This window comes from Chionomys nivalis, chromosome 18, assembly GCF_950005125.1.
Source record: "Chionomys nivalis chromosome 18, mChiNiv1.1, whole genome shotgun sequence".
Classification (NCBI taxonomy): domain Eukaryota; kingdom Metazoa; phylum Chordata; class Mammalia; order Rodentia; family Cricetidae; genus Chionomys; species Chionomys nivalis.
This window is the reverse complement of record NC_080103.1, coordinates 14,557,725-14,585,658: the sequence shown is the minus strand read 5'-3', so window position 1 is coordinate 14,585,658 and position 27,934 is coordinate 14,557,725. Positions and strand designations below refer to the sequence as shown.

The following is a 27,934-nucleotide window of genomic DNA, read 5'->3' as shown; positions in this document are numbered from 1 at the left end:
CACACACTCCCATGCTTACACCTGCAGCAGTTCACACACTCCCATGCTTACACCTGCAGCAGTTCACACTCCCATGCTTACACCTGCAGCAGTTCACACACTCCCATGCTTACACCTGCAGCACGCTCACACACTCCCATGCTTACACCTGCAGCAGTTCACACACTCCCATGCTTACACCTGCAGCAGTTCACACACTCCCATGCTTACACCTGCAGCACGCTCACACACTCCCATGCTTACACCTGCAGCAGTTCACACACTCCCATGCTTACACCTGCAGCAGTTCACACACTCCCATGCTTACACCTGCAGCACGCTCACACACTCCCATGCTTACACCTGCAGCAGTTCACACACTCACATGCTTACACCTGCAGCAGTTCACACACTCCCATGCTTACACCTGCAGCAGTTCACACACTCACATGCTTACAATGCAGCAGTTCAGACTCACATGCTCCCAGCTGCTGCTCTGCAACCTATGTTGTGTCTCAGCACACTGCACACACAGGAGTGTATCTATATATAATGAGGCCAAAGCTCTGTGAAGCAGCCTCCTTATGATGCAGGTGGCATATAACACACTCAGATGCTCACACCGCTGCTCTGTAACACACTCACACAGCACACAGGCAAGGAGAACAGGCACTTACCCTGGCATCGTATTCAAGGACAAAAGGAGGAAAGTCTATCTGCTCTGGTGATATGGCAGAAAAGAGCTGGTGCAGGCTGTCTATGTGATGTATTTTGTCCTTCAATCCTGAGACAGAAAAGGTGGTGAAAAACCATGTTGAGACCTGATTAATAGGAGAGAAAAATAATTTAAGCCAGTAGCCACCATTAAGAATAGATACACTTTTGAAATTTTATACTAAAGTGTGCAATTTTAAAATATTTGAGATTGAACAATAACACTTTTTTAAAGTACGGTTTGCAGTTCATTAGCGAGTTGCACAATAATGTCACGGATTACAAGGAACACTTATAAAATGAAAGAACAATGACATCGGGACTACAATAAGGAGGCTGTCTCGCAGAGCTCTGGTCTCAGCGTAGACACTTTGTATGCACAGTATGAGGAGACACACAACATAAGCTGCCGTCTCTCGACTGAAGTTATGTGCAATTCATAGCTGCTGGGAAAGGGAAAATGGAGGTCACTGGGTACATCAACACCCCAGGGCAGGGCCCATGCCAGGAGTGGTTGGCTAACACAGAATGGACTCCATCGCTTCTGTGTACTTTTTGTTTTACTTTTTGTTTGATTCCTGTTTGGTTTGGTTTTTGATGTTGGAGAGAGGAAGGGAGAAAGAAAGGAGCACAAGGTTAGACAGGTAGCGAGGATCTGGGAGGAGGCAGGTAAGCTGAAAGAATATGATTAAAATATATTGTCTGAACAAAGGCTCTCCATTATTTGGTACAGTAGGTTAATAGACTGCAATTTTTTTGTTTGGTTGTTTCCAAAGATATTTTCACTTGGTAACTGCCATATGGCCTCTGCTGAAGCTAATCAAAGCAGTGTGTGTATGTGTGTGTACACAAACATATACAAGGGACTTTTCTTCAGCCATAAAGAATGAGATTATGCCATTTTTGGAAAAATGGATGGAAATGGAGATTAAGATGTTAAGGAAAATAAGCCAGCCTACAAACATTACACATTTTCTCTCATATGTAGACTCCATATATAAAAGGAAAAAAAGACATTAAGGTAGGAAGTGGCTATTTGGGAAGACGAGAGACACTGCAATGGGAGAGGAAGTCTAAGAAAAAGTAATGGGACTGAATATGATCTAGGTGTGTTGTATATGTGCATGAAAATGAAACTCGCCCTTTTTATTATAACTATTCTTTGATTGGTTTTAAAGCTAGAAAAAAAGTGAATCTCCCCTTTAAGTCACTTTACAAAATGTAAGTGAAAGGGTTTGTTAGTTTGAAAAAAAAACCAGAAAATTCCTGGTAGCAAGTGGTATTTCTGATATCGAGACATACAGTAGATAAAAGGTAATGCAAGTTATATGTGATTTATCTATCTGACTTTTATCAGCAGGTTACACAACAGTCCAATGAGGTGGGTGTGATGATGTTGCTCTTCCTATTTACAAAAGATGGAAACCGATGCACACAAGCTTTCAGTGGAATGCCTATTATATTCCAAAACAGTACTTAGAACCCAGGATTGACCACAATCACTTAGGGGAGCTTGCATGTCACTTTGGGTGCCTGTTTTTTTTTTTTTCGGGCCCAGCCCACTCCTTCCCCTGTCCTGGATCTTTCTTCCACTTTACTTCCAGCCTGAGCTCCTTCCTTTCCTTCTCTCTCTCTCTCCTAAAAAGGCAGCCTCTGCCTCTCTCCCTTCTCCTCACTTCTTCCCCCCTCTCTGGTTCTTTCTCTCTCTCTGTTCTTTTTCATTCTCCCCTTCCCCCTTCATATCCCACTAAATAAATACCCACTTTCTATGCATGGCGTGCCTAATAGATCTCTGTCTCTCACCACTGCATGGCTCTCTGCATGGGACTGGCTGCCTTCCTGGCCCACCCCAACTGCCCACTGCCGCCACTCGGGGACCTGCAGTATTTTACCATAACAAATATGACATAATTCCTTCAAACTTACTTGTAAAATAAGATCCATAATAGACAACATTGGACTAAGTCATCACTATGTCAAGTCTATTCAAATTTCCCAAATTGATACAGGTATCACCTTTCATTTCTTGCTTACTGCTCTAGGCTATCCCCTCTGTGGATTCTTCTCCTCCATTCTAGTATTTCAGTTATACTCATTTCTGCAATCTCTCTGGTTTTTAGAAGACAATCTAGAATGGCAGTACAAAATTGTGTAGTTATCTACAGAGCTGGGTTCCAAGCACTTGCTAAGATTGAATGAATATCAGGGTCTATTTTATGATGGCTGCCGAGTCCTGGGTCATTATTGATGTAAGCTACATTACTGCTGGCTTACACAGCCTCAGATTCCCTATTATTATCTGAATTTCCTTTCCTCCCATTTTTTGAGTTTATTAGGAGGATTGATATGGAGTAGAGGAGACATTAGGCAAAATCAGAATCAAATGAGTTAACCAGTGAAGGAACTGCTTCTCAAAATCAATTTGTGTTGACACGTGCTATCGCACACCCTTTCCTGTGTTAACACATGCTATCGCACACCCTTTCCTGTGTTAACACGTGCTATCGCACACCCTTTCCTGTGTTAACATGTGCTATCGCACACCCTTTCCTGTGTTAACACGTGCTATCGCACACCCTTTCCTGTGTTAACACGTGCTATCGCACACCCTTTCCTGTGTTAACACGTGCTATCGTACACCCTTTCCTGTGTTAACATGTGCTATTGCACACCCTTTCCTGTGTTAACATGTGCTATTGCACACCCTTTCTTGAAACGAAGTCTACAAACTAGATGAGGAAAAAGTTTCCTTGAAAAAGCTTGACATGATGAAAATGCAGACATGGCTGGTGAACTAGCAGTGGCTGTCGAGAGGCTGTGTGGGAATGAACTCCACACCAGTTGTCTAGTGTGCACCACACACTTCGCTGGAAGTTTTCTTAGCCATAGTCTTCTACCTTAAATCTTTTTACATGTCTTGCTTCAGTCCTGACATCTTTATCCTCAAATCTTAACTGATTGTTGTCCTATTTGAAGACTTCCTTGGCCCACTTTCAACCAAAGCTGCAAAAGGACATTCCTCCTAAGTGTTCCTCCATGCTACTGTAGAACAGTGAACATTCTACAGATTTTACCTGAGGCTCTTGTCTGAACGTTCTGTAATGAAGACTCATAGTCATAGTCTGGTGCTCAGCATTTATCTAGGAGGAACTTAGTGTTTGCTCACAGAATTAACAAATGGGGTCTGGAGTTTACTCCAAGACTATTCAGAGAAAGTACAGGACTCCTTAAATTGCACTTTTTTCTGGGCCTCGGCTACTCCATCTATAAAATGAAGGTACATTTGCATGATATTTTAAGGTCTTGTTGCTATTCAATTCTTTGGCAGGACTCTTAAGTAGGCTATACTGTACTGACATGGTGGGGTGTTGATGGAAAAAGGTTGGGGGACAGGCAGTACTGGAGAAGCACAGGAGATCATAAGCATCCCATCTGCAGAAGAGAAACCAAACCTGCCAGTTTCTCTCATCATATCTTCCTTTTAGAGTTCATAAGTGCTGGCAGGAAAAAATTATTCAAAGCAGGCAGAAGTGGAAATTCAGTAAAAAGGTCCTGTTTGGGAAGACCCAGGAATACCAATTTTTCCTTTTTTTTCTCCACCTATTTTAGTTTTATATGCCTTAGCTTTAAATTTTTAATTGTTTATAGTATAAGCTAAAAATATACATTAAGGATTGCTCTTATTATTATCTACTACAATAAAAAACTAGAGAAAATGAATAATTGTTGGAAAGAATAATTCAGGTGTTTTTGTGAATGCTGGAGATTTTTTTTTTTTATCTAATTCTTCAAAAATGGAAAGCCAGGAATACAGGGTCATGAACAAAAGCCAAGAAGATACAGTTCACATGTATGTAAAGTCAAAATGGTTATGATACGATAATTTGTTAATTTTGCCTCCTATTCAGAAACATTTGATTTATGGCTTTGATTTTTAGAATTTCTATGAGATTTTATTATATTTGGACCTTACTCTCTCATTTCTCATCCCCCAAATCACAGCAAGGTAGTACAAGGGCATCTGGCTGCAGCCTAGGCAGCCCCACATCTGAACTGACGCCACGTGAAACAATCCCAAGATGACAACATCGCTAGCTACCATTTGTGAGCGTCCATGGTAAGGGTTCTTTAAGGGACTTTGGAAGCGCCAATTCGTGTCATTCTTCTGAGTACACTCTGAGATAGGCATTACTCCCATTGTGTAAAGTATAACATTAACGGGAGACACCGCCTAGAGGAGATGGCAAATTAATTACCCCCCCCCCCCCACGAAATCCTGCTTCTAAACTTTCGGCTTACTACTTTCCCAAACGCACTGCCTGTGTTTTGAAGGGCTGGTATACACAAGACTGAATATGGTACTGAATGGAAGGTGAGGACAGAGGTCTTGGGAATACTGAGGATTAGAAAGGAAACAGAGGAGGGGCAGTTACAAGCAGGAAAGAAACGAGGCAAAGTTAGCTTTCAGTAAGCCAAGACAGTGTTTCAAAGAAAAGGTGACCTGCAGGGCAAGCAGGTAACATGAAGACAGAAGAGTGTGCTGTATTAAATGACAGGTGATTTGTGGTTGGTTATGAATTGCTTCAGATGGCAAAACCAGATTAGGGTAATCTAAAATGTATGAAAAACGGAAGTGAACACAGAACATGGGTTACACTAAAAATTCCAGTTCTAATGGGAAGAAGCCACAACACATTGAAGAGGTAGTAATTTAACCTGGGTGTGGTGTGCCATGAATTTGAGAAAAGGAAGGAAGGAGGGGAGGGAGGGAGAAAAGATGCTAATTTCTCTAAAGAGGCTTGGAATATTCTCTAACCACTCATTTTTGGTAATAACGTTGTTCAGAAGGGTACCCAAGTCAGATACAACCAAACATCAGGAACGCAGTCAGCTTAGCCAATGAAAACAGCAAATAAATCAACAGTTACAGCATCCGGAACATACAGTGCACTTAAATCCAGAATTTAGTGAAAATATTAATACTGTACCTTTGAACGGAATGTTGGATGAACAAAATAAACAGCCTTCAAATTCCTCTTGTATCTAATTAAAACAGATAAATAGCCATCATAAGTCATCCCTAGAAGTACTCATTAGATAGTCAATCAACATTTTGCCTGAGTAAATAAATAAATATATTAACACAGAGGAAAATACCGAAAAGCAGCAGGGGTTAATATCTTGAATTTGGGGTAATTAACAGAACATTTCATTATTTGAACTGCCTATTTTAAAGGAAACACCAAATGCTTCCCCTCACTGTGACAGAGCTACCTTAAGGAAGGATAAAGTCAATTCATACTTTCAAAACATCATTGCACATTCTTTTCTACACCATGATAGAGTCTCTGAGCTCAAATATATAAAATTAAGTCACTCTGAAATTACTAATGTTGTAGCAAACATTAGGAACTAAAAGTTACACTCATGTTACAAGTTACAGCATGACTCAAATTCTCTGAAGGCTTTGTACTTAATCTTCTTACTAGCTCTGAGGAGAGTACCAGCATTGGCTCTACTTCAATACTCCGTGATCCGATGACCAAGAGGTAATGCCTAGCCTAGAACCCAACCTGGGCCTCAGCCAGATACTTGTTGAAGCTTGTTGAGGTACGTCTTAAAATTTTGTTTTTCAGTAATTTATAATCACCACCAAGACATATGAGGTTAACTGTAAAGGACTTCAGGGAAATAGCAGGAGCACTATTGTAGCAGAGGGTTGTGTCATTTGAAGAGCTAGTTAGTGGCAGAAGTAGGTACAGAGTGAAGTGTAGCTTCATTACAGATTACTTCAAAGCACAAATGGGAGTCTGTTAGGTAATGCAAGCATTCGTATTCCTAATTAAGTTGAGGTTTAATGGATGGTGGAAGACAATGGAAATTTATGGTAACTTATCCTCTTTGCTCCCTAACCGTAAAATGGTTTTTCAACCTAACCGATAAAAGCATTGTGATGCTACAAATAAAATAGGTACCAAGAGAGTAGAATGCCTTATTATTATTATTTAGGAAATAAATCACTGAGGAAAAAAGTTTGGTCTTGCATTGGGGTGGTCATTAGGATTTCCATTATTATAGTAAGGGAACATAATTTAATGAAAATAATTTCAGGATACTCAGCAGTAAAGACACAGGCTCCTATGCCCTTGATCCATAAAGCCTGTCACTCCCAGTTTCTCTCCTCCCTGTACTAATGTATGGAATGTGTTTGTCCCTCAAGGCCCTGTCATCTGGAGAACCTCACCAGGTACAGGGTAAAGTCAGAACGTCTCCAGAGGAAAACTGGTCACTGATCTTACCTTACATGGGGGTGGGGGATCCACTTAAACCACAAGGAAGAAAAGTCCAAATAAAGTCTGTTTTCATGACTACCCAACCCCAAATCCCCAAGATACCCATAAATGCTTGTTCCTTTCTGTCAGTAGGCAGCATAAACCCCCAAGTTCTTTCCCTTTGCTCAACCTCTTCTCGTTCCGATGACAACCTCTGCCTGCTCGTTTATGTTCAGTTTCAGGTATTTATAATCACGGAGACAAATTCCTCTGAACCTGCTACCGCTCTCTCTCTCGACAGACTCTCGGGCAACTGGATCAATTTAAATAATGCTTACGGGTCTACTCTGGTGTACATTATGCTATGGCGAGAGCAACCAAGGCTGCACTTCATTACTTTATGCACAAAAGACTAGGGATGGCACCAAGCCTCTTCCAAAGTGGTCAAAAGTGGGAAGATTACAAAATGAGTTCAGTTTCCTGCAAAAGGAGGGTCTCCCATCATTTAAGTATCTAATGTACATGATAAAAATTTGTCCCGTGAAATAGCCTTTCAAAAATCTTTACAAATGTTTGCTATTGCTTAGTGTTAAAAATAAAGAAGCAATACCCCCTTCACAATTTCCAAAAATCACTAACTTGACATCAACGACATCGTAGAGTTTCTTCAGGAAGTCGGAGTCCAGGTGATTGTATTCAGTGGTCAGAGTGTGAAAATAGACCAGCACATACTCCTTCACGGCGATGTGGTCCATTACATGGATAAAATATAAGAGAGCCTACAAGAGAGGAATAAAGACCATTTTCCACAGTGGTTCACTTCACAGAGGCTGAGAGAGCGGAAACCCCTCCCCTAAGATCAATCTTATCTGCACCTGTAATTGCAGATGGAAAGAACAGATTGGTGAGGACCACTTCTCTTAGAAAGTGAGTCATTCAGCACTTACTGGGTGTTCTCAAAGGCTGTAGCACAGACCTTCTCCATGAAGGAAGAGGATAATTAACTTCTGGCCTTTGGAATGACTCTTCAATACTAGGAAGAGCTCTTGGCTCAACTATCAGGTTTCTCCTATCTACGACAAGGATGTCAAAACATTTACAATGAAGATTTAATACTTCTTATGATTTTAATAGAATCCGTAATTCTTTTTTTTTAATCCATAATTCTTGATGTTTCTCTTTGCATCCCATCAACGGCGACCAGACACAGACAAGGAGTAGAGCACATGGTGTATGAGTATCTCCCTCCATGCCCCCGTAGAAACCCATTTGCTTAGCACCTTTAATGCTTATCTGAATGAGGAAAATGGAGGGGTTTGTGGGTGGATGGCAAAACACATTGAGCAACATTTCTAGAACTCAAGAGGATGATCTAATATGAACCTGTTTGGCTAGGGATGTATTCTATTTTAAGAAATCTAAGAGAGACACAAAACAAGATGAGAAATATAACCCAAGTAGGGCTGAAGTGACCCAGAGGTTTGGCTGTAAACAACTGCAAAGAGGAAGCTAAGCTACATCAACCAAAAGGATTACCGACCAGGCTGTTTTCCAGTTCCTCCTCAGGGGAGTCCTTGGCATTAATGTGGATTAGGACCCAACTGCAGGCACAGCAGGCAGAGGAGGACATTATCAACACAGTTGCTTGGCAAATATTACCTGGTTTGAACCTCATAATAAGTCTTATTTTTTACTATGAAATGACATATCATAGTGTCAGGAATGCACACACCAAAATCAAATTAAGGATTATATTCTTATTGGAATAACTCTTACTACTGAAGGTAAGAGTGAAGGACACACTGACTGTTAAGAAAACCAATGGCTGCAAATAGAAACTTAGGATGTAATTCTTACCAGGTGAGGAGTCTTTCCCTCTTTGTGAACGCGCCCACCCCGATCCTGCTCTTCCTCTCATTGGACTACCGCTTTGTCCTTTCAATCCATTTTTTAATCTCACACTTGGGTAAATTAGGTGACTCTTTTTGGCTTTAAATTCTCTATCTTTAAGTTATTCTGCTGCTGTATAGGAGTAGCCAAAAAGAGAAGGATGTGGGGGACAAATTCTCCTCAAAATAAGAAATAAAATTAAAAAATACTTCTATTTTATTTGAAACTGCATGTGTGTGTATCTGTGAGTGCACACCATGTGCAGAGGGATGCACAGAACAGAGGCATCAGAGTCCCTGAAGTTGGAGTTGTAGGCAATTGTGGGCCACCCAACATGGGTGTTGCAAATCAAGGTCTATAAGGAGTCATACCCATTCCTGAGCCATCTCTGCAGCCCCAAACAAATCCATTTTGAAACACTTCCTTCCACCTTTAACCTAACTATTAGAGTCTTCTATGGACACACCTCTCCTCTCTACTGCACTCACCTCAGCATCTCCCTCTCCCATCCCCCATGCTAGAGATGGAACCCAGGGCCCCATGGACTCTAAACAAGCACTGCACTGAGTCGAATCCCCGGCCTCTTAGAACCATAGTTTCCATCTGCGCATGCACCGTCATCAGCTATTGGACATCTAAGTCACAACATTTTTCCGTGAGGACCCTGTAGGACTGGCTCACTGCTTTCACATATTCACCCCAATACTGCTGACAAAAGTCTGAGAGCTTAGACATTCTGATCAGCTTCTAAATAGCTATGTTTCACCTTAAAATTATACAGATTTCTCCTTTTTATATATGCAATGCTTTCTGTGTTAAGACATTTGGCTCAACTATAACTTGTTTTTCATCGTTATTTTCGAATGGAATTAATGCTTTGGAGAAATGTGTATATAAATGTTTTAATAGAATATCTTATCTATTCTTTGGTAATTTCATTCATGTAAACAGTGTATCATATCTACTCTCCCCCCATTCTGGGCACCCCAACATGGCCTGCCCCCCACTTCATGCCCCTTTTCTTTTGTACCAGTGCACTGAGTTTAGTTAGTGCTGCCTGCTGACTGAAGAGCTCTATTCAGCTCACGGTTTGACTGTCCTCCAGTGAGTACTCCACCTTCAGCAGTCATAGGATTCATAACCACCTGTCCCAAGCGAGTGTGTGGGTTGATGAACATAGCTTTTATACTTTCATTCACCTCTAGTGACAACAGCTCTTTACAAGTTCTCACTAATTCTCAGAATAAAAAAAAAAAAAATCACATTTTGAATTGCTTTTTTAAAATATTACTTCCTTTTATTTAACAGTTTCAACTATATTTTTTCCCTTTAGGATCATCTACCTCTGTTCTCTGTCCCCACATGAAGGGATGACAGAATTACACTACCTTGCTATCTTGTGCAAAGCACACCTCTGGTTTATTCTTCCTAAGTAGATACTCGAGTGTTAATTTTTCTTTTTTCCAAAGAAGTTGAAGTCTGATTGTATGCTTACAACGCAGGATGCTTCTAACCAAAAGTTTACCAGTTACACCATATCCAAACAAAACAGCTGCATTTCTGGAGTAATCAGAGCTTTCTGATATCTGTTTTCCCTACAGAAGACAAGCAACCCCTACCTTACCAGAAATGATACACACCAAGTCTCGGGGGATGCTATTCCACCCCTGATCCACAATTCATCTCATCCATGCTTGAGAACCTTCTCCCTGCACCATCTACCTGACTTGCAGAAGAAGCTGCCATGGCTTACCTTGTCCATATCTATCAGCGTCACAGGAATGTTTCTTCCAACTACCACCATCACTGTGCGGCCACAGTTATCCACACCTAAGAGAGGAGGTGCAGTCAGGACCCAGAAACCTTAGTGCAAGACCAGAGTTTGTCCCGTCAAATAACATGTATTTGACTGCATAAAAGAATTCTGCACATACAAAAGTAAGAAATGGGATGCACAAGCCTCTAAAATTATATCATTAGATTTTTTTAGTGTTAGGGAAACACTTTTCTTTCTTGATTTTAAAGCTTTATGAGATTTTTGACTACAGTTCTGACTTTAAGATTGTTTAAATATTTTAAATTACCATAACCTATGTTTTTTTTATATAATCATTTTGTTTAAGCTCTTCACAACATTTAATAGTATTAGTGACCCAAGAAATGCTACTGAAAATTAACAGACAATGCCTAGAACAAAACACAGCAGAGGAACTGGGGTCTGGAGAGGGCTATGAGTTGTACTGACAAATGCTTAGGACTCTTTAGAAGCAGAAAAATTCTAACAGAAAAAGCATCCCAGAAAAAGGTGAAGCAGGCAATGTGAGACCGTAAGAAAACATTACATGTTAACAGTAGTCTAAGATCCTCGTGATGTGCAAAACCTACTGACATCAGCAGAATACGCTGTGTTCTGAGAGAAACCGAGTCTTTCCAACACGATGAGTCAGACCCTCGATTAGCAAGAATAAGACCATTAACCTCACCTGTTTGGTACAAGGCCTTCAGAGAAGCAATATCAGAGAGGTCCTCAGATCTTGCTTGGCATAACCAGCGGTTATAACTAGAGAAATAAAAGGTACAATCGTTATAGCAAACGTTGGCAAGTTACTTTTGCAAATGGAACCCCTTTCAACAGCTTTTGCTGACCATAAAGAACTGAGGCTTCATTAAAACAGAGTTAGAGGCTATTGTACTGTGGAGGATCTTAAGTTATTGTTAAATGCACGTCAGTGAGAAAATGTGCATATTCCAATCACTGAAAAAATTTCTTATGGTAAATCAAGAGTACACAGGTAAGTGGCAAAGATGTCAAATATTCAAAATGACACAATTAAAGAATACTCTTATTTTTCCTTACTAGAAAAATGTTAACAGGAAAAACCTCAGTGTTAGATCTCCAAAGTGGATAACCACTAATTAACGAAGCTATGATGAGTGCTTGAGGCTATGACAGCAAACAGACAGCAGGATCACCGCCCTCATGAAGTCATAGCACAGCAGAAGGACATTAAGTGCTGCACATGTTATACAGGACCACAAGCAAGGCAAGAAGCTTTATCTGGCAACTCAGACATTTATGACTGGTTAATGAAGCTAGAATCGAACCCTTGCTTACTATGACACATGGACTAATTTGGCTTTGGCGAAAAGGAAGTTACAAATGATTTTAATGATCAAGTTAATATTTAAGGTTTTTGTTTTTTCTTGAGATGGCCTCTCTCTATTAAATAAGTAGCCTCCGCTGACTGGAACTCACTATGTAGACATGGCTACCCTCAACATTAGAGATCTGCTTGGCATGAGCACCTTTACCCACTGAATCACGTTGCCAGTCCCAGTTGCTCTTCATGGAACATCACTTTTTACTTTAAAAGCTTACAGGCCAGACAAACTATTGGCCATTTAACGTGAATTGTTTTCTTTAAGATGAATAAAATGATCTTGTCTTGGCAAGAAAAATAACCAGCAAGACTAACTTACCAATAGTGATAAAATCTGAGCCCAATATGCATTCCATACACTCGACTGTGGAAAGTCTCTATCTTGACATTTTTTTAAAATTTTTTTATTTTTTTGTGGCAGGGTCTCATTATATAGTCCTAGCCATCCTGAAACTCAAGAGATTCCACGTGCCTCTGCCTCCTGGGGTTTAAGGCATGTGTCACCAGGCTCAGCTGGGAAGCTTGGCTTTTTGCAGTGAGACTGGTGCTGGAATTAATACACTTTGATACTGTACAATGAAGCATATTGATACAGTTATCTGAGTGAATCCCTACTTTCCAGAGGATCTATGCATCATATCATAAAGCCACACTTGTGATAAGACAATGTATTTTAAAACAGAATATGGAAACACAGATGTGGGGCTGGAGACAGTACAGAGAGCCAGGGCACTGTCTTCAGATCTGGCAACAAGAGTTTGATCCCCAGACCTATACGGCAAAAATACAGAATTTCTGCAAGTTATCCTTTGACCTCTGCATGCTGTGGTGGGCGGACGACACACACACACACACACACACACAGAGGCATGCACGTAAGCATACACATGCACACCTACATGAATGCAGATGTAAGTAAATAAAAGAAATCACAACAGGTAAGGTTTAAGATCCCATATTATAACTAAACTTTCAGAAACTATCACTTATCAGATTCTATAAAGTGCACAGAAACATATCTGATTTCTTAAAAGTCTTTAAAAGTACTCCTTTGCTTTCCAATTCTGTCTTTGAGTAATGTTATATTTCCTTCATAAAATTTATCCAAGAAAACTTACTGCAACAGTTTGAATGATGCTATTAGATTCTAGTCATCTTCACTTAAACCCACTGAACATTTTGCAAGATTTTAATGCAAAAGACAAAATTAACTAGTTTTTGAAAAAAAATGATTGTTTACTTATGAATGGATTAATAATTTTTGATATGGTAAGTGTTGATAGATACAGCCCATGTGGATACAAGCTCTCTGGGATTTTCAACCATTTATAAGAGTGCAAGGGGATTTGAGATCCACAAACAACTCACAAATCATGATATGAACATTTGAAGAATGCAGACAGAGAGAGATCACAATGGTGTGCAAGGGAGCCCAGTCACTGTAGTTAAAGAAAAATGTTTGCCACATGACACTACACATGACCAGGTTGAGAAACTAGAGCCTGTCACTGGGTTCATCCTTTGGAAAATTTGTTCACTGGTTCCCTCTAGTGGTAAATTTGCTTCTGTTATTTGCAAATTGGAGTCAAGTGAAGACCCAGGACTGAGGAGGCAGAAAATGTTAATTCTGGCTGGGGGAGAGGAAGCCATTTCTTTCAGTGGTGTTGCACCGGTAAGTTGCCCAGGCCTTAGTGTATACCCTCCTCCCTAGCTCATAGTGGCAACCCTAATTAAATTCGGCGGGCTAGAAAACAAGCCACGAAAGAGGACTCGCTGGGAAGAAGTTTGAGTGAGATTGGGAAGAGGACGAGAGAGGGTAACAAGAGGTGAAAATGATAAAATACATCGTAGAGATGTATGAAACTCTCAAAGAAATAAAAAATATTAAAATATGTTTGTAAGAGATTTCTGAGATCATCTAGCCCAACCTGCTTGCTATGACTGGAGAATGGCCCCACAGAAGTACCATGTAAAATAGTATGCTATGTTGTGGCAGGCTGTGAAAACGCAAAATAGGGAAGGCAGGTGTTTCAGACCCAGCAAATAAGGTTCGAGTGGCCTTCGCATTACAGCTGAAACCTGGAAAATGGACAGGACTGGAGGAAGAGATGATCAAATCAAAATAAATGAGAGCCAAAGCTCAAAAATACGACAGAGATTGCTTAGCTTAGTACTGAAGAAAGCCACAGCGATGGACTCACCACAGAGGCCTTCCAGGTGCCCCTCTGCATGCACCACAACTGCCTGCCACTAGTCTGTGAGACGTTATCCTGACCCACTCTAAGAGGGAATGGAGAGTCAGTAGGGTTCATTTCTTTCTTTAAAATTTTGAAAAGCAGCTCTTTACTATTAATCTTTGAAAAAAACCACAAAATACAAAGCTCCATCTGTGATTTCATAAGGATTCATCCAGAATTGCGTTAGTATTAGAAACACTTGGAGAAAACAATGTAAAGGTCCTCAGGGTAAGCTGGGGAGACATAAACTCTTCAGCTGAAGAAAACTTTAACTGCTTCAGTGGTAAATGCACAACAGAAACCTTGTAAAAGCCTTTCCTTCCTTCTAATTTCCCTGTTTAGACTATAACCTCACATAGAGGCACGGCAATTAGAGACATACGGGGCAGAAACTGAAGTCAAGCATGCATCTCAGCACCAGCTCCCCCAAACTACCTGACTCAACTTTCAGCTCTGCATCTGAGGAATGAGATTGGACCCTACTACTGGGTCAGCACGTAGATTAAACAAGAGGAACTTTGTGTGTACAGAGAAGCATCTAGCAGACTTCTGACTTCACATTATCTGTCTGGACTACTGTGCCTTACTTTCTTTGATGCTGCTTCTGCAGGGCAGCTTCGGACAACTGTCCCTGGAGGATCAGTTTTCTTTGCTTGTCAATATCTCCTTCCATTCGAGCAAAAGCATGAGAGCCAATGAAAGACAGATCCACGCCCAAGCCGTCATCCTCATCTTCTTCTTGGTTTTCTGCAATGAAAGTACCATCAGCAGAGGGCTATGGAAGCCGACGGTAAAACTGACGGCGAGTGCTGAGGGAGCAATTGTGAGGCGACAAAACAAAGCCAAAAAGCCTCGAACCCGGGCTAAGATGATGATTCTGAAATAACATTTAGAAACCCCAAGTCCTGAAACAGTGAACTAAATGTAACTAATCTATTCCCTAAGCCAACTTCATGATCAGGCCAGGCACAAAGTGTGTGAGGCACGTTTTCATGCAGGAGATTTAGGAGCTTACACAGGTGAAGGTTGATAGAAGCTTCTTACAGGATAGAGTCGGAAGGGCTCCCATCCTAACATACTCTCTGTGTATAACTTTCAGCTTACCTGAGTATAAAATCCAAAGACATGACATGGCTACAGCATTCTTATCTTGCTATTTAATGTTAACTGAGGCTTTTAGAAGACACTGTTTTGGCTGTTCTGGAACTCATGAGACCTGCGTGCCTCTGCCTCTCGCGCGCTGGGAGTAAAGCACTATTAAGACTGATCACACCTGAAAATTTAAGGTGGTAATATGCTCAGTTATTGTCAACACATCTTCATGAGCCTAGGGACTCCATTCAGCTGAGCATGCTGTGAGGACCACCTGTGAATCCCCACATACAAGCCTACATCCTGGCTGGCTGGTGTTTTACCAGTACCCTAGCTTCCTGAAGAGAAAAATTAAAAGCAAAAGTTGAACCATTATACATTGTTGGTGGGAATATAGATTTGTGTGGCCACTCTGAAAATCACTATGAAAGTTCCTTAAAAAGCTAAAAACAGAATTGCCACATGACTTAACTGTATCATCCCTGGAGGTAAACCCCAAAGAACTGCTAACTGGCATACCAGAGACACCTGCTCATCCACGTTATTACTTTACCATTCCCGACAGTCCAGATACAGGGCCAGCCTAGATAGGTATAGGGATGAATGGGTAAAGTGCGACACACACACACACACACATACACACACACACTCAGTCATCTGAGTTTTATTCAGCCATAAACCAAGAGAAAATTGTGATATGCAGAAAAATGGATGGAACTGGAGACCATTAGGTTAAGCAAAATAAGGCAGGTCCAAGAGACACTTATCAGATGGATTTTCCTCCTGTGCGGAATCAGGATTTTATAAAGACGTAACATGAAAGTGTGTGTGGGATTAAGTACTTCGAGAGAAGGGACCAGCAGGAGAACAAGACAGAGGAATGAAAATAACGAAGAAAATACCCTATCTGTATGAAAATGCCATAAGGAAACCCGCAATTTGTATGCTAACTAAAGAAGGGAGGCAGAATTCTAGCACTCACCCTCGGAAGCACCAGGTTTCTCACTTATTCTAATCTGCCGCTCAGGCACCACAGGCTCCCCTTCTGCATTCCCGATGTCTGCAGGTAGGTACGGCAGTGACTGGCTCTCCTCCTTTAACGACCTTGGGAAGTACAGAGGTAGCAGCTTTTGGTAAGTAGCCTGTGTCAGAAAAGTAAGGCATTCTGTGAAAAACAGTGACACGAGAGAGCAGCCTGAGCAGAGATTACTGTGATCCACGCGCTGTAAGGACAGACTGGAGAGTGCAGGCCTCACCTCTCTGTGCTCAGAATGCTGCCTGAGTGCCTCACTCACCCTTTCCATGAAACACAAGTCAAGTCAAAAGTCCATGAAACACTGGTCAAGTCAAAAGCAATGCCCACCCTGGTCGGGGTCATCAAATCTGGGATGTGATTGTCTGCCAGTGCTGTCCACATGCCCACCTTTTTACTACTCTCTCAGCTGCAGATGCTTTCTGCTCAAGTTGAGCACACCAGTCTCTATTTGACCTAGGTTTAGTTTTTCCGTTTTCTTTAAACAATCAAACAAACAAAAACTATTCTAACTATATCTAAAGGATTGATAGTTTTCACTCATTCTTAGAAATTAAAAAAAAAAAAGATAAATTTTACTTTGGAAAAAGAAACAAGGAGCCTGTCAGATGGCTTCATAGATAAGGGCCCCCAAGTCTGATGACCCGAGTTTGACTCTTGTGACCTACGTGGTGAAAAGCCTGAAGATTATCCTTTGATGTCCACACACACTCCCCCAGCCTCCTCCAAAGTAAAATACATAGATAAGCCTAATTTTAAAAATTAGGAAGGCAATGGAGGTGGGAAATGAATGAAAACAAAATATAGCAACATATGATATGAAGATGATGAAACCCTTCACTTTGTATGCTAACCTAAAAATTTACCAAGTAACTTCAGTGTGCTAAAATAAGAAATGAACAGGGTTCCTGTCTTATGATTTCCATGTGAGGTCCCCGTGCTCTTTCACAGCACCAGAGCAAATGCAGGCGCTGCTAGTGCGCACGCTTGGTGAAACACTCTGCCTCTCCTGCAGCCTAGGAATTACTGTGTCGCTCACTACTTAGCATTACTTATCAACTATCCCAAACTTCACGGGCTAAAGAGACGGTCAGAGGTTATGGGTGCTTGCAGCTCTTCCAGAGGACCCACGTTCCATTCTCAGCATCCACACTGGGCAGCTCACAACCATCTCTGACTCTAGTTCCAGGGGCTCCAACACTTTCTCCTAGTCTTCATGGATATCTACACTTGAATGTACATAAACTCACATATGTACACATAAATATAAAATAAAATGGATAAATTTTTTTTAAAAAAGGACTAAAAGAATGATAAAAAAAAGTCATGGAATCGAATACCGGTCAGTGAAATCATTCAAGAAATCAGTATTATACACAGAACTACAACATTTCCTAAAGAGAAGCCTGGAGACATTAGATTTATACCTAAAAAAATACAGATAGGCCAGGTTTGGTGGTACATGCCCTTAATCCTCAGCCTTGGGAGGCAGAGACAGGCAAACCTTTGTGAGTTTGAGGCTAGTTTGGTCTATATAGTGAGTTCCAGGCCAACAAGGTCTATAAAGAGAGACCTTGTTTCAAAGCAAAGCAAAGCAAACAAAAACAAAACAAAAACCAAACTTAAAAAAAAAAAAACAAACAGAAACAAGCAAACAAATGTAGACAGGGTCAGCATCAGGCTCAGCTTGTCAACGTGCTATGCAGGCCTGACCACTGAGCTCAGTCTATAAAAACTGCACACGGTGGGGAGAACAATTCCACAAGCTCTTCTCGGACTTCCACACGTCATGGCACAGAGTACAGGCATACTTCACACACACACACACACACACTCACACACACTCACATGCACTAAGCTTTTTAAAGAATTCATATACCATAAAACTAACCTGTTGAAAATACAGAATTCAGTGACTGTTGGTATATTCTCAAAGCTGTGCAATCACCACCATCTAATTCTAGAACACTGACATCACCCCAAACCAACCCATCAGCAATCTTTCCCTACAATTCCTTTTACCAAACCCTGAGCTTCCAATTGTTCTGTCTAAATAGATGTGCCTAGTTTGAACATTTCAATAAAACAGAATACAGTTTGTAGCCTTTTATGTCTAGTTTATTCAGTTAACATGCTTTCCAGGTTCACTTTTTAACATGTATCCATAATTCATTCCCCCAAGGATGAATACTACCCTCTATATGCTCTACATATGCTCATCGATAAACAATGCTGCTATAAATATTCATCTTCACATTTTAAATATTTTTGCATAAACTACTACTGTATTATACTATAACTTTGGTATCTCACTGTAGCTTTGGCTTGCATTTCTATAATGGTCAATGTTGTGAAGTGTCTTTACACTGGTCATTTGTAGGCATACAACTCTTTAAGAAATGAGTACTACCCATGCTTTCAAATTTTTTTTTTTTCTGTATTTCATGTTTTTCCCATCTTAGAAAGCTTACTAGCAAAGGAACACTGCCCTTCCCAGGGCTCTCTGACTTCTAAAATCAGTATTAATTTACTTGGAAATATGTCTTGTCTGTGCAAACCAACCAATGCTACTCCTGCCCCCTTCACTTCCCTATTTTAGCAAAGCACTGAGAGCTAAATGACTGCTGAATAAATACCAGAAGCTCTAAAGCTAGGGAAGCCAGTGAGAGAAAAACAAAGCTCTGACTTTCTAAATGGACCGAGTTTAAGGAACGTCTCTCCCCCCGCCCCCCACAAGCAAACATAAACCCGCCAACCTTGTGCCACAGGCTTGGCTACTACCCACATGCAGTCAGGCAGGCGGCGAAGCTTCACCAGCACAGCAGCAATGCTGCTAAAACCTGGGGACTTAGCATTCAGGCCACAAGGTGCCATCCCGAGCGCTAGCAGGAGCAGCTGGCAGAACTGCCCGCCTATGCCATTCCACTTATGAAGGCAACAGAGCTAAGCAGTAAAACTGTGACACAAACTCTTCTTAAATTGGTGCGTGCCCGTATTCCAGAACTTGAGGCAGGGGCAGGGAAACTGAGAGCCAGTAAGCCTGGTTCACACGGTCAAACAGTGCGGATCCTACTACATTTGTTTTTAGAGTCCATCGTAATTCTTTTTCAATGAGTGAGCATTAAGTTCCACTGCCACAAATTTACAATTGTGTGCTTCAGATTCAGGGAACGGATGATGATGGATGAATGTAACACATGTAGAATTAAGACTCAAACTAAGCAAAATAATTAGTAAAATACCTCTTCGAGTTCAGATACAGCAAATACTACTTTTTCAATGGTTTCCCCATGGATCTCTAGGAACCGCCTCACAGTACCTAAGGAAGAAAATGGGAAGACATTCAGTGTTAAAACCCAGCTATGTTAATTCTGTAACGGGGCCTCCTTCACTTCAGTCACAGCTAAATTATTCCCAGCAGAAAAGCCTGCTACACACCGTCTCACAGCCTGATGACTTTCCTTCAGAGTGGCTGTAGCAGACATCGCTCAGGTCCCTTTATGGCACGTCCTCTCTGTTCTCAGCCTTCCACTCGCCCTAAGGTGCCATGGCAGGAGCTTTACTGCATTTGCTGCTCTAGTTCTAGTGTCTGTGACAGCAGGTGGCTACAGAAGATGCTGGTCAGACTACTACTGTCCCTTTTCCTCCCTTTGGCCAGAACGACCTAGTGCAAATGGGAAGCACAGTGCCTTTCTACTCATCAGGTACAGCCTTAGATGAGCCACTCAGCCCATTCCCACTCACAAAACCAAAGCTGAGCGCTCTCTCTCTCTCTCTCTCTCTCTCTCTCTCTCTCTCTCTCTCTCTCTCTCTCTCTCTCTTTCTCTCCAGGGTTTCTCCGTGTAGTTGTGGCTGTTCTAGAACTCACTCTGTACTACAGGCTGGCCTTGAACTCACAGAGATCTGTCTGCCTCTGCCTTCCGAGTGCTGGGATTAAAGGTGTGCACCACCACCCAGCAAGTTCTTTTTTTCTTAACCTCTATCCCATCCTGATTTTTCTCTATTAAGACCCAACAGCCCAATCTTAAATATCCCTGGCTTTGGTCCTTTATGCCCATGCACTGCTTTCTAAAACTGCCCACATTTTTTTTTGTTTTCTTGATATATGTATTCTCCATAGCTCACCAACTTGTTAATTAAACTTAACTTCAAATGCTGATGGTTCCCAAATTGTACAATCTTTCTGAATTAAAGAACAGAACTGTTTACCTAGATAATCAGAGACACCTCAAATTCAGTGAGTCTAACTCCTATCTTCTTTCTATATCCCAAGCAGTCACTCATATCAGAATCCTTGATTTTATGCACATGAGCATTTGCCTGCATGCATTACATATCTACCACCTATGCGCCTGGTACCCAAAGAGACAAGAAGTAGGTGTGGGATCCCCAAAACTGCAGTTATAGATGGTTTTGAGCTGCCATATAGCTGTTAGGAACTGAAACCAGGTCCTCTCCAAAAGCAGCAAGTGCTTTTAACCTAAGCCATTTCTCCAGCTTCATAATTTAAAAAAATTATGCATTTACTGTGTGTGTAAACTAGATTGTAGACCTATTTAGCCCAAGTATATCTTATATTAATATTATATTAACTGAAGTCTAGTAGAACATGGAGACCTGCACTTATTCAAGATAGTTCACGGCCCTAAGTAATGCAATCCACGAATCTAGTACACTAGACTCATTTGTTGAGAGCAGAATAAAGATCTGCAACTCTGCTGCTGCTCGGTGCAAATCTGTTTTTCACTTCTCCTTCCACTCTGCTTTCATTCCTTCCCAGAAAACCGCTTCCATAAAAAGGGGTTTTCTTTTATACTATTTATATGACATAAAATTTTGACACTCATATGGAATTGTACTTTAACATACATAGTACTGTGTGTTTCCTATGGAAGGTAAAATGAGAAGTAGTAATCAAATCAAATTCTCAATGGTGCTCATTTAGAAGGAGAATCCTGCCAGGAAAAAGAACGACACTGACCTCATGACTCAAGGATTGCCTCATGTCATCTTACACTGTTCCTTTTAGCTGCACCTGTGCGCTCTTCTTGGCAACCAAACAGGATGTCACATGCTTTATATTTACGAAGATGCTTTAACTAGTGAAAGTGACATCCAGGACATTAATACCTCCAATATGGGGGAGCATGGAAGATAAGTACAAACATCATGGGCTTCTATTCGGTAACGCTGCAGAGTAGTAACTCAAATTCTTGTTGAATAAATAACCTAATAATTTTACTTCAATGTTGATATTGATGGTTTCTCAAAGGATTTAATTGTACATGAACTAGGGAAAAAAGATACTATAAAAAGTTTGGTATACTGATTAAGACGATATTAGGTTTTTGTATAAAAGTTTTGCTGATTAATAAGCAAGAAAGTTCTTGATTTGAAAGATGAATTATGTTAACAGATTAGTTCTTAGCATGCTGACAATGTAAATGTTTACAAGACATTCATTATCTTCAAATTCCAGAAAGTATACCATTGTCTCTGTATTTGTTTGTTCTGAAAATGATGCTCTATAATTTTACTACATTTAAGGTCTAGGAACAACGGTCCTCATACCATTGGACTTGGTCACTTTTAAGACGTATATGCTTCCTTTATGCCAGTTACATTCCTATAAGTTGTTTCACTGAAGACCCCTCTTCCCGCTATTGACCATTATCTGTTATTGTGAGTTACTCTTAAGACTGTGGGGGGACTGATGTATTACCAGGCAGTAAAGCTACACTTTGGACCATTTGCCCAGGATAATGTACATAGAGATTTCACATAATAGTATTTAAGGAGGGTGTGCAGATGCTGTATCAGAGTTCCTAGTGACGAGAACCTCACTAGAATAGTTCCACCTCAAAGAAACCAAAGCTTCTCCCTTGTAATGCCTGCAGTAGAATGCTTCCCTATCACCTTTATCCCCTTTCCAGGGATCTGTAAAGTTCTTAGAGTAGCTTTAAAGTCTGTATTTCTCAACACTGTTTTAGATAAGGCACTAGGGCATTCTTTTGATGGATGCACAATGTAGATTATGATGATACTCCAACCCCTGCAAAGAATCATTTCAAAAAAGTACTGCAGCTGGGCAGTGGTGGCGCACGCCTTTAATCCCAGCACTTGGGAGGCAGAGGCAGGCGGATCTCTGTGAGTTCGAGACCAGCCTGATCTACAGAGCTAGTTCCAGGACAGGCTCCAAAGCCACAGAGAAACCCTGTCTCGAAAAACCAAAAAAAAAAAAAAAAAAAAAAAAAAAAAAAAAAAAAAAAAAAAAAAAAGTACTGCAGCATAAGGTCCTTTTGAGTCTTTCAGGTATTTGAAGATGGATATCATATCTGCAAAAAAGCATACCACTGATGTTTTAAGTGACTTGCCCTCGTCTGTCAATGTCTTATGAGCTGTGACCTAAAATGTATGAAGTACACTGAGGTCCTGGACTCTCGAGCTGAGTATTAGATTTTATTTCTGGCCACTGAACATCCTAAGCACACACTCTACCACTGACCTATACCCTGAGCCCAACACTATACATCACTGTGGGTCAGCTTGGGCTCAGTGATTTTTAAACCTAAACACACAGTTTTACACTAAAGAGACCTTGTGAAAGGTTCTGTCTAAATAGAAAAATGTTATGCAAATATATTACGAATTCGCTTTTGCTGCATTTTTACAAACTGTTAAGATGGTTCTTATTTTGATTCAACTGTCCATACTTTCTAGTTTGGTATCATTTTCAAACTTAATGAGCAAGTCTTGTAATCCTTTATGCACAGGTATAAATTACACACCATCTTAAATTCAGTAAGAACTCTGCAACTGATGAATACAAATCTCTCAGAATGCCATGTAGTTCATCAAATCAATGGGTCTTCTTTGGTTATAACTTTATGTAATAATAAAAACTTTAAGAACTTGACTTCCGCGTGGCACTGCGGCGTTACTTACGAAGTGCAATGTGTGTTGCATCTTCTAGAGGATAACCTCGCTTCGCAGAATTGATGACACAGAAGCCAACGGAAGACATGGACTGTTCTCTGCAATCAGAGAGAAAACCCAAAAGTTGTACAAACAATTATCTACATACACTAACCATAGGTGATCTCAAAACACAAGCCAGCATCTCCCACCAATAAATTTACAAGCTAACTCAACTGTATTATTTGATAATTAAATTAATGTAAAATTTAATCATACTCATTGAGAGATAATATCTGAGCCCTTCAAAGTTTGATTTCCACAGGGAGGTTTCATCTTTAACAGAGCGTGGGGGAATAGGCCATACTTTGCCAGCTGAAGCACGTTTCTGTAACAGCTGTACAGGGAACTCTCCGCTGCAGTGCGATAGCGGCTTTTATACTTAGGTCCCACTGTGTGAATGATGAACCGAGCAGCTAGGTTAAAGCCTTTTGTCAATTTTGCTTCACCTGTTCGGCAACCTGGGAACAACAGGAACACATAAAAGCTTGTAAAGATCAGGTAAACACCAATATGCAAAGCATAGAACAAAAACGGATTAAGAACTACGAGGAATGTCATTTAAAAATAGGACTGAATACAAGCATCCCTGTCTGTTCCTTCTGTTCTCGTGGCAGTGAAGCAGGACAGCAGATGCAAGCACAAAGAAGGCAGGGAAGATGCAAGCAGAGAAGCATCACCTGGGTTTGCAAGGGGAAAGTTAATGGACCATGGGTAACAGGATTAGCAAAGGAGAGGAACCTAACAGCCTGCAAGCAGTATGAAGCTGACTGTACTGAAGGGCAGAGTCAGATTTAAAGCTTACTGCTTTATTTAAGTACTGAGCCTAAAGTGTTCATGTGTGAACTCTGGGTATGTTCATGGTGCTTCGAATTCCTCCATAAGGGGGATACTGGTCTTATAAGATTAAATGAGTTGAATTACGCAAAGTACACACATGTAGCATTGGTTATTGTTATTTCCTGGAGAAAACGAAAAAGACTTCGAATTCCTTCTCAGACTATGCTTATATGCTCAAACTATGACACAAAGGCTGGGGTTGCAGGTGTGTACAGTCAATCAAAACCACAACAACCCTTTCTTGAGCCAGCACAGCAAGTTATGATTTCTTCACCACTGACACAACAGAACAAGAGGCTATTCTCTGAAGATGCTGAATTAAGAAATTTCTGAAATCCAGAACCCCAGGACAATTGAAAAGAGGGGATTCAGTTAAGTGTTAAAGTTGTCAGGAAAAAGGTCTAGCTGCCTGACACCACCAGTTGTCCAACATGGATATCGAATGCCCAAGAAAACCGCAGGATATCTGTTCTACTTAAGATCCACCAAACGATAACCTTGCTGTTACAGAGCAAATGCTTGCACGCCCTGCCACTTCCTGTGCTGAAACGTTCCTCTAACATGTGACGGTATGTCTTTGAAAGGTGAGAGGAATGAGACGAGATCACACTGGTCCTCACGAACAGGATTATTATCTTTCCAACACAACCTAGGGATTGCTTCCTCTCATGTGAAGAAGTCCAAATCCCCCTGAAGACTCTGATCTGCTATCATCCTGACTCCAGAATTCCAGATCCCCAAATGGGAAGGATTAAATACTTGTTGATTATAAGTCACACATCATCTGTACTTCTTGAATAGTTTGAATACATTAAGCAGCTAAGCACAGTGGACCACACCTGTAATCCCAGCATTCAGGAGGATGAGAGAGGGGTCCAAGTTTCAGGTCATGTTTTGGGCTACATACAGTAAGTTCTAAGCCAGTATGGGCTACACAGACACTACCTTAAACAAACAGGCAAATGAATAAGACATGCACACACACACCTCTTAGCTTTTCAGTTCCCCCAAAACAGCACTAACACTTAAAAACCACTAAAAAGAGAGGAAGTCCCTGACTAAAACAGAAACTGAGAATACCACCTATTACTCATGACATCAAAAGGCAGCGTGGAGACTTACAAATGACCAAAAGTCCGGACACTAGAAACATGACCTTCAGAGATGTATGAGGAGATGCAGGGCCTCTGAGTCAAGGCCAGAATGGTGTTTTAAAAAATATAGAGAGGATAGTATACATAACCGACCCCAAAAACTCTACCAAAGAACTCCTACAGCTGATAAACACCTTTGGTAATGTGGCAGGATACAAAATCAGCTCCAAAAAATCAGTTGCCTTCCTATACACTAAGGATAAGGAAGCAGAGAGGGAAATCAGAGAAGCATCACCTTTCACGATAGCCACAAATAGCATAAAATACCTTGGGGTAACTCTGACCAAGGAAGTGAAAGATCTATTTGGCAAGAACTTTAAGTCTTTGAAGAAAGAAATTGAAGAGGACACCAGAAAATGGAAGGACCTCCCTTGCTCTTGGATTGGGAGGATCAACATAGTAAAAATGGCAATTCTACCAAAAGCAATCTATAGATTCAACGCAATCCCCATCAAAATCCCATCAAAATTCTTCACAGATCTGGAGAAGACAATAATCAACTTTATATGGAAAAACAAAAAACCCAGGATAGCCAAAACAATCTTATACAATAAAGGATTGTCTGGAGGCATTACCATCCCTGACTTCAAACTCTATTACAGAGCTACAGTACTGAAAACGGCTTGGTACTGGCATAAAAACAGAGAAGTCGACCAATGGAATAGAATAGAAGACCCTGACTTTAGCCCACAAACCTATGAACACCTGATTTTCGATAAAGGAGCTAAAAGTATACAATGGAAAAAAGAGAGCATCTTCAACAAATTGTGCTGGCAAAACTGGAAGTCAATCTGTAGAAGAATGAAAATAGATCCATATATATCACCATGCACAAAACTCAAGTCCAAATGGATTAAAGACCTCAATATCAGTCCAAACACACTGAATCTGATAGAAGAGAAAGTGGGAAGTACTCTACAACACATGGGCACAGGAGAACACTTCCTACGTACAACCCCAGCAGCACAAACACTAAGGACATCATTGAATAAATGGGACCTCCTGAGACTGAGAAGCTTCTGTAAAGCAAAGGACACTGTCACTAAGACAGAAAGGCAACCCACTGACTGGGAGAAGATCTTCACCAACCCCGCAACTGACAAAGGTCTGATATCCAAAATATACAAAGAACTCAAGAAATTAGACCGTAAAAGGTTAATCAATCCAATTATAAAATGGGGCACTGAGCTGAACAGAGACTTTTCAACAGAAGAAGTTCAAATGGCCAAAAGTCACTTAAGATCATGCTCAACTTCCTTAGCAATCAGGGAAATGCAAATCAAGACAACATTAAGATACCATCTTACACCGGTCAGAATGGCTAAAATCAAAAACACCAATGATAGCCTCTGCTGGAGAGGTTGTGGAGAAAGGGGCACTCTCATCCATTGTTGGTGGGAATGCAAACTTGTGCAACCACTTTGGAAAGCAGTGTGGCGGTTTCTCAGGAAAGTCGGGTTCAACCTACCTCTTGACCCAGCAATACCACTATTGGGAATATACCCAAGAGATGCCCAAACATACAACAAAAGTATATGCTCAACTATGTTCATAGCAGCATTGTTTGTAATTGCCAGAACCTGGAAACAACCTAGATGTCCTTCAATGGAAGAATGGATGAAGAAAGTATGGAATATATACATATTAGAGTACTACTCAGCAGTAAAAAACAATGACTTCTTGAATTTTGCATACAAATGGACGGAAATTGAAAACACTATCCTGAGTGAGGTAAGCCAGACCCAAAAAGAGGAACATGGGATGTACTCACTCATATTTGGTTTCTAGCCATAAATAAAGGACATTGAGACTATAATTCGTGACTCTAGAGAAGCTAAATAAGAAGGTGAACCCAAAGAAAAACATATAAGCATCCCCCTGAATATTAACCTTCATCAGGCGATGAAAGAAGACAGAGACAGAGACCAACATTGGAGCACTGGACTGAAGTCTCACGATCCAAAGGAGGAGCAGAAGGAGAGTGAGCACGAGCAAGGAACTCAGGACGGCGAGGGGTGCACCCACACACTGAGGCAATGGGGATGATCTATCGGGAACTCACCAAGGCCAGCTGGCCGGGGACTGAAAAAGCATGGGACAAAACCGGTCTCGCTGAACATAATGGACAATGAGGACTACTGAGAACTGAAGAACAATGGCAATGGGTTCTTGATCCTATTGCATGTAATGGCTTTGTGGGAGCCCAGGTAGTTTGGATGCTCACCTTAATAGACCTGGATGGAGGTGGGTGGTCCTTGGACCTCCCACAGGGCAGAGAAACCTGCTTGCTCTTTGGGCTGAGGAGGAAGGAAGACTTGATTGGGGGAGGGGGAGGGAACGGGAGGTGGTGGCGGGGAAGAGGCAGAAATCTTTAATAATTAAATTAATTAATTAATAAAAAAAATCAGCAAGAAAAAAAAAATAAAAAAAAAATATAGAGAGGAGCCGGGCGGTGGTGGCGCACACCTTTAATCCCAGCACTCGGGAGGCAGAGGCAGGCGGATCTCTGTTGGTTCGGGACCAGCCTGGTCTACAAAAGCTAGTTCCAGGACAGGCTCCAAAACCAGAGAAACCCTATCTCGAAAAA

At 41.1% G+C, this 27,934-nt stretch overlaps 1 protein-coding gene across 1 annotated transcript in view; it reads right to left on the bottom strand.

Moving 5' to 3' along the window:
• Positions 1–27,934, bottom strand: part of Gdap2 (ganglioside induced differentiation associated protein 2) — a 49,033-nt gene that overhangs the window by 6,269 nt on the left and 14,830 nt on the right. Inside the window, exons 4-13 of the mRNA XM_057794200.1 lie at positions 23,661–23,814; positions 23,324–23,412; positions 19,621–19,697; positions 16,328–16,487; positions 14,841–15,000; positions 11,339–11,415; positions 10,609–10,685; positions 7,605–7,744; positions 5,682–5,736; positions 657–800 (exon numbers count right to left, since the gene is read on the bottom strand). Coding sequence (XP_057650183.1) covers positions 657–800; positions 5,682–5,736; positions 7,605–7,744; positions 10,609–10,685; positions 11,339–11,415; positions 14,841–15,000; positions 16,328–16,487; positions 19,621–19,697; positions 23,324–23,412; positions 23,661–23,814 — 1,133 coding nt within the window. The remainder of the gene's footprint in view (positions 1–656; positions 801–5,681; positions 5,737–7,604; positions 7,745–10,608; positions 10,686–11,338; positions 11,416–14,840; positions 15,001–16,327; positions 16,488–19,620; positions 19,698–23,323; positions 23,413–23,660; positions 23,815–27,934) is intronic.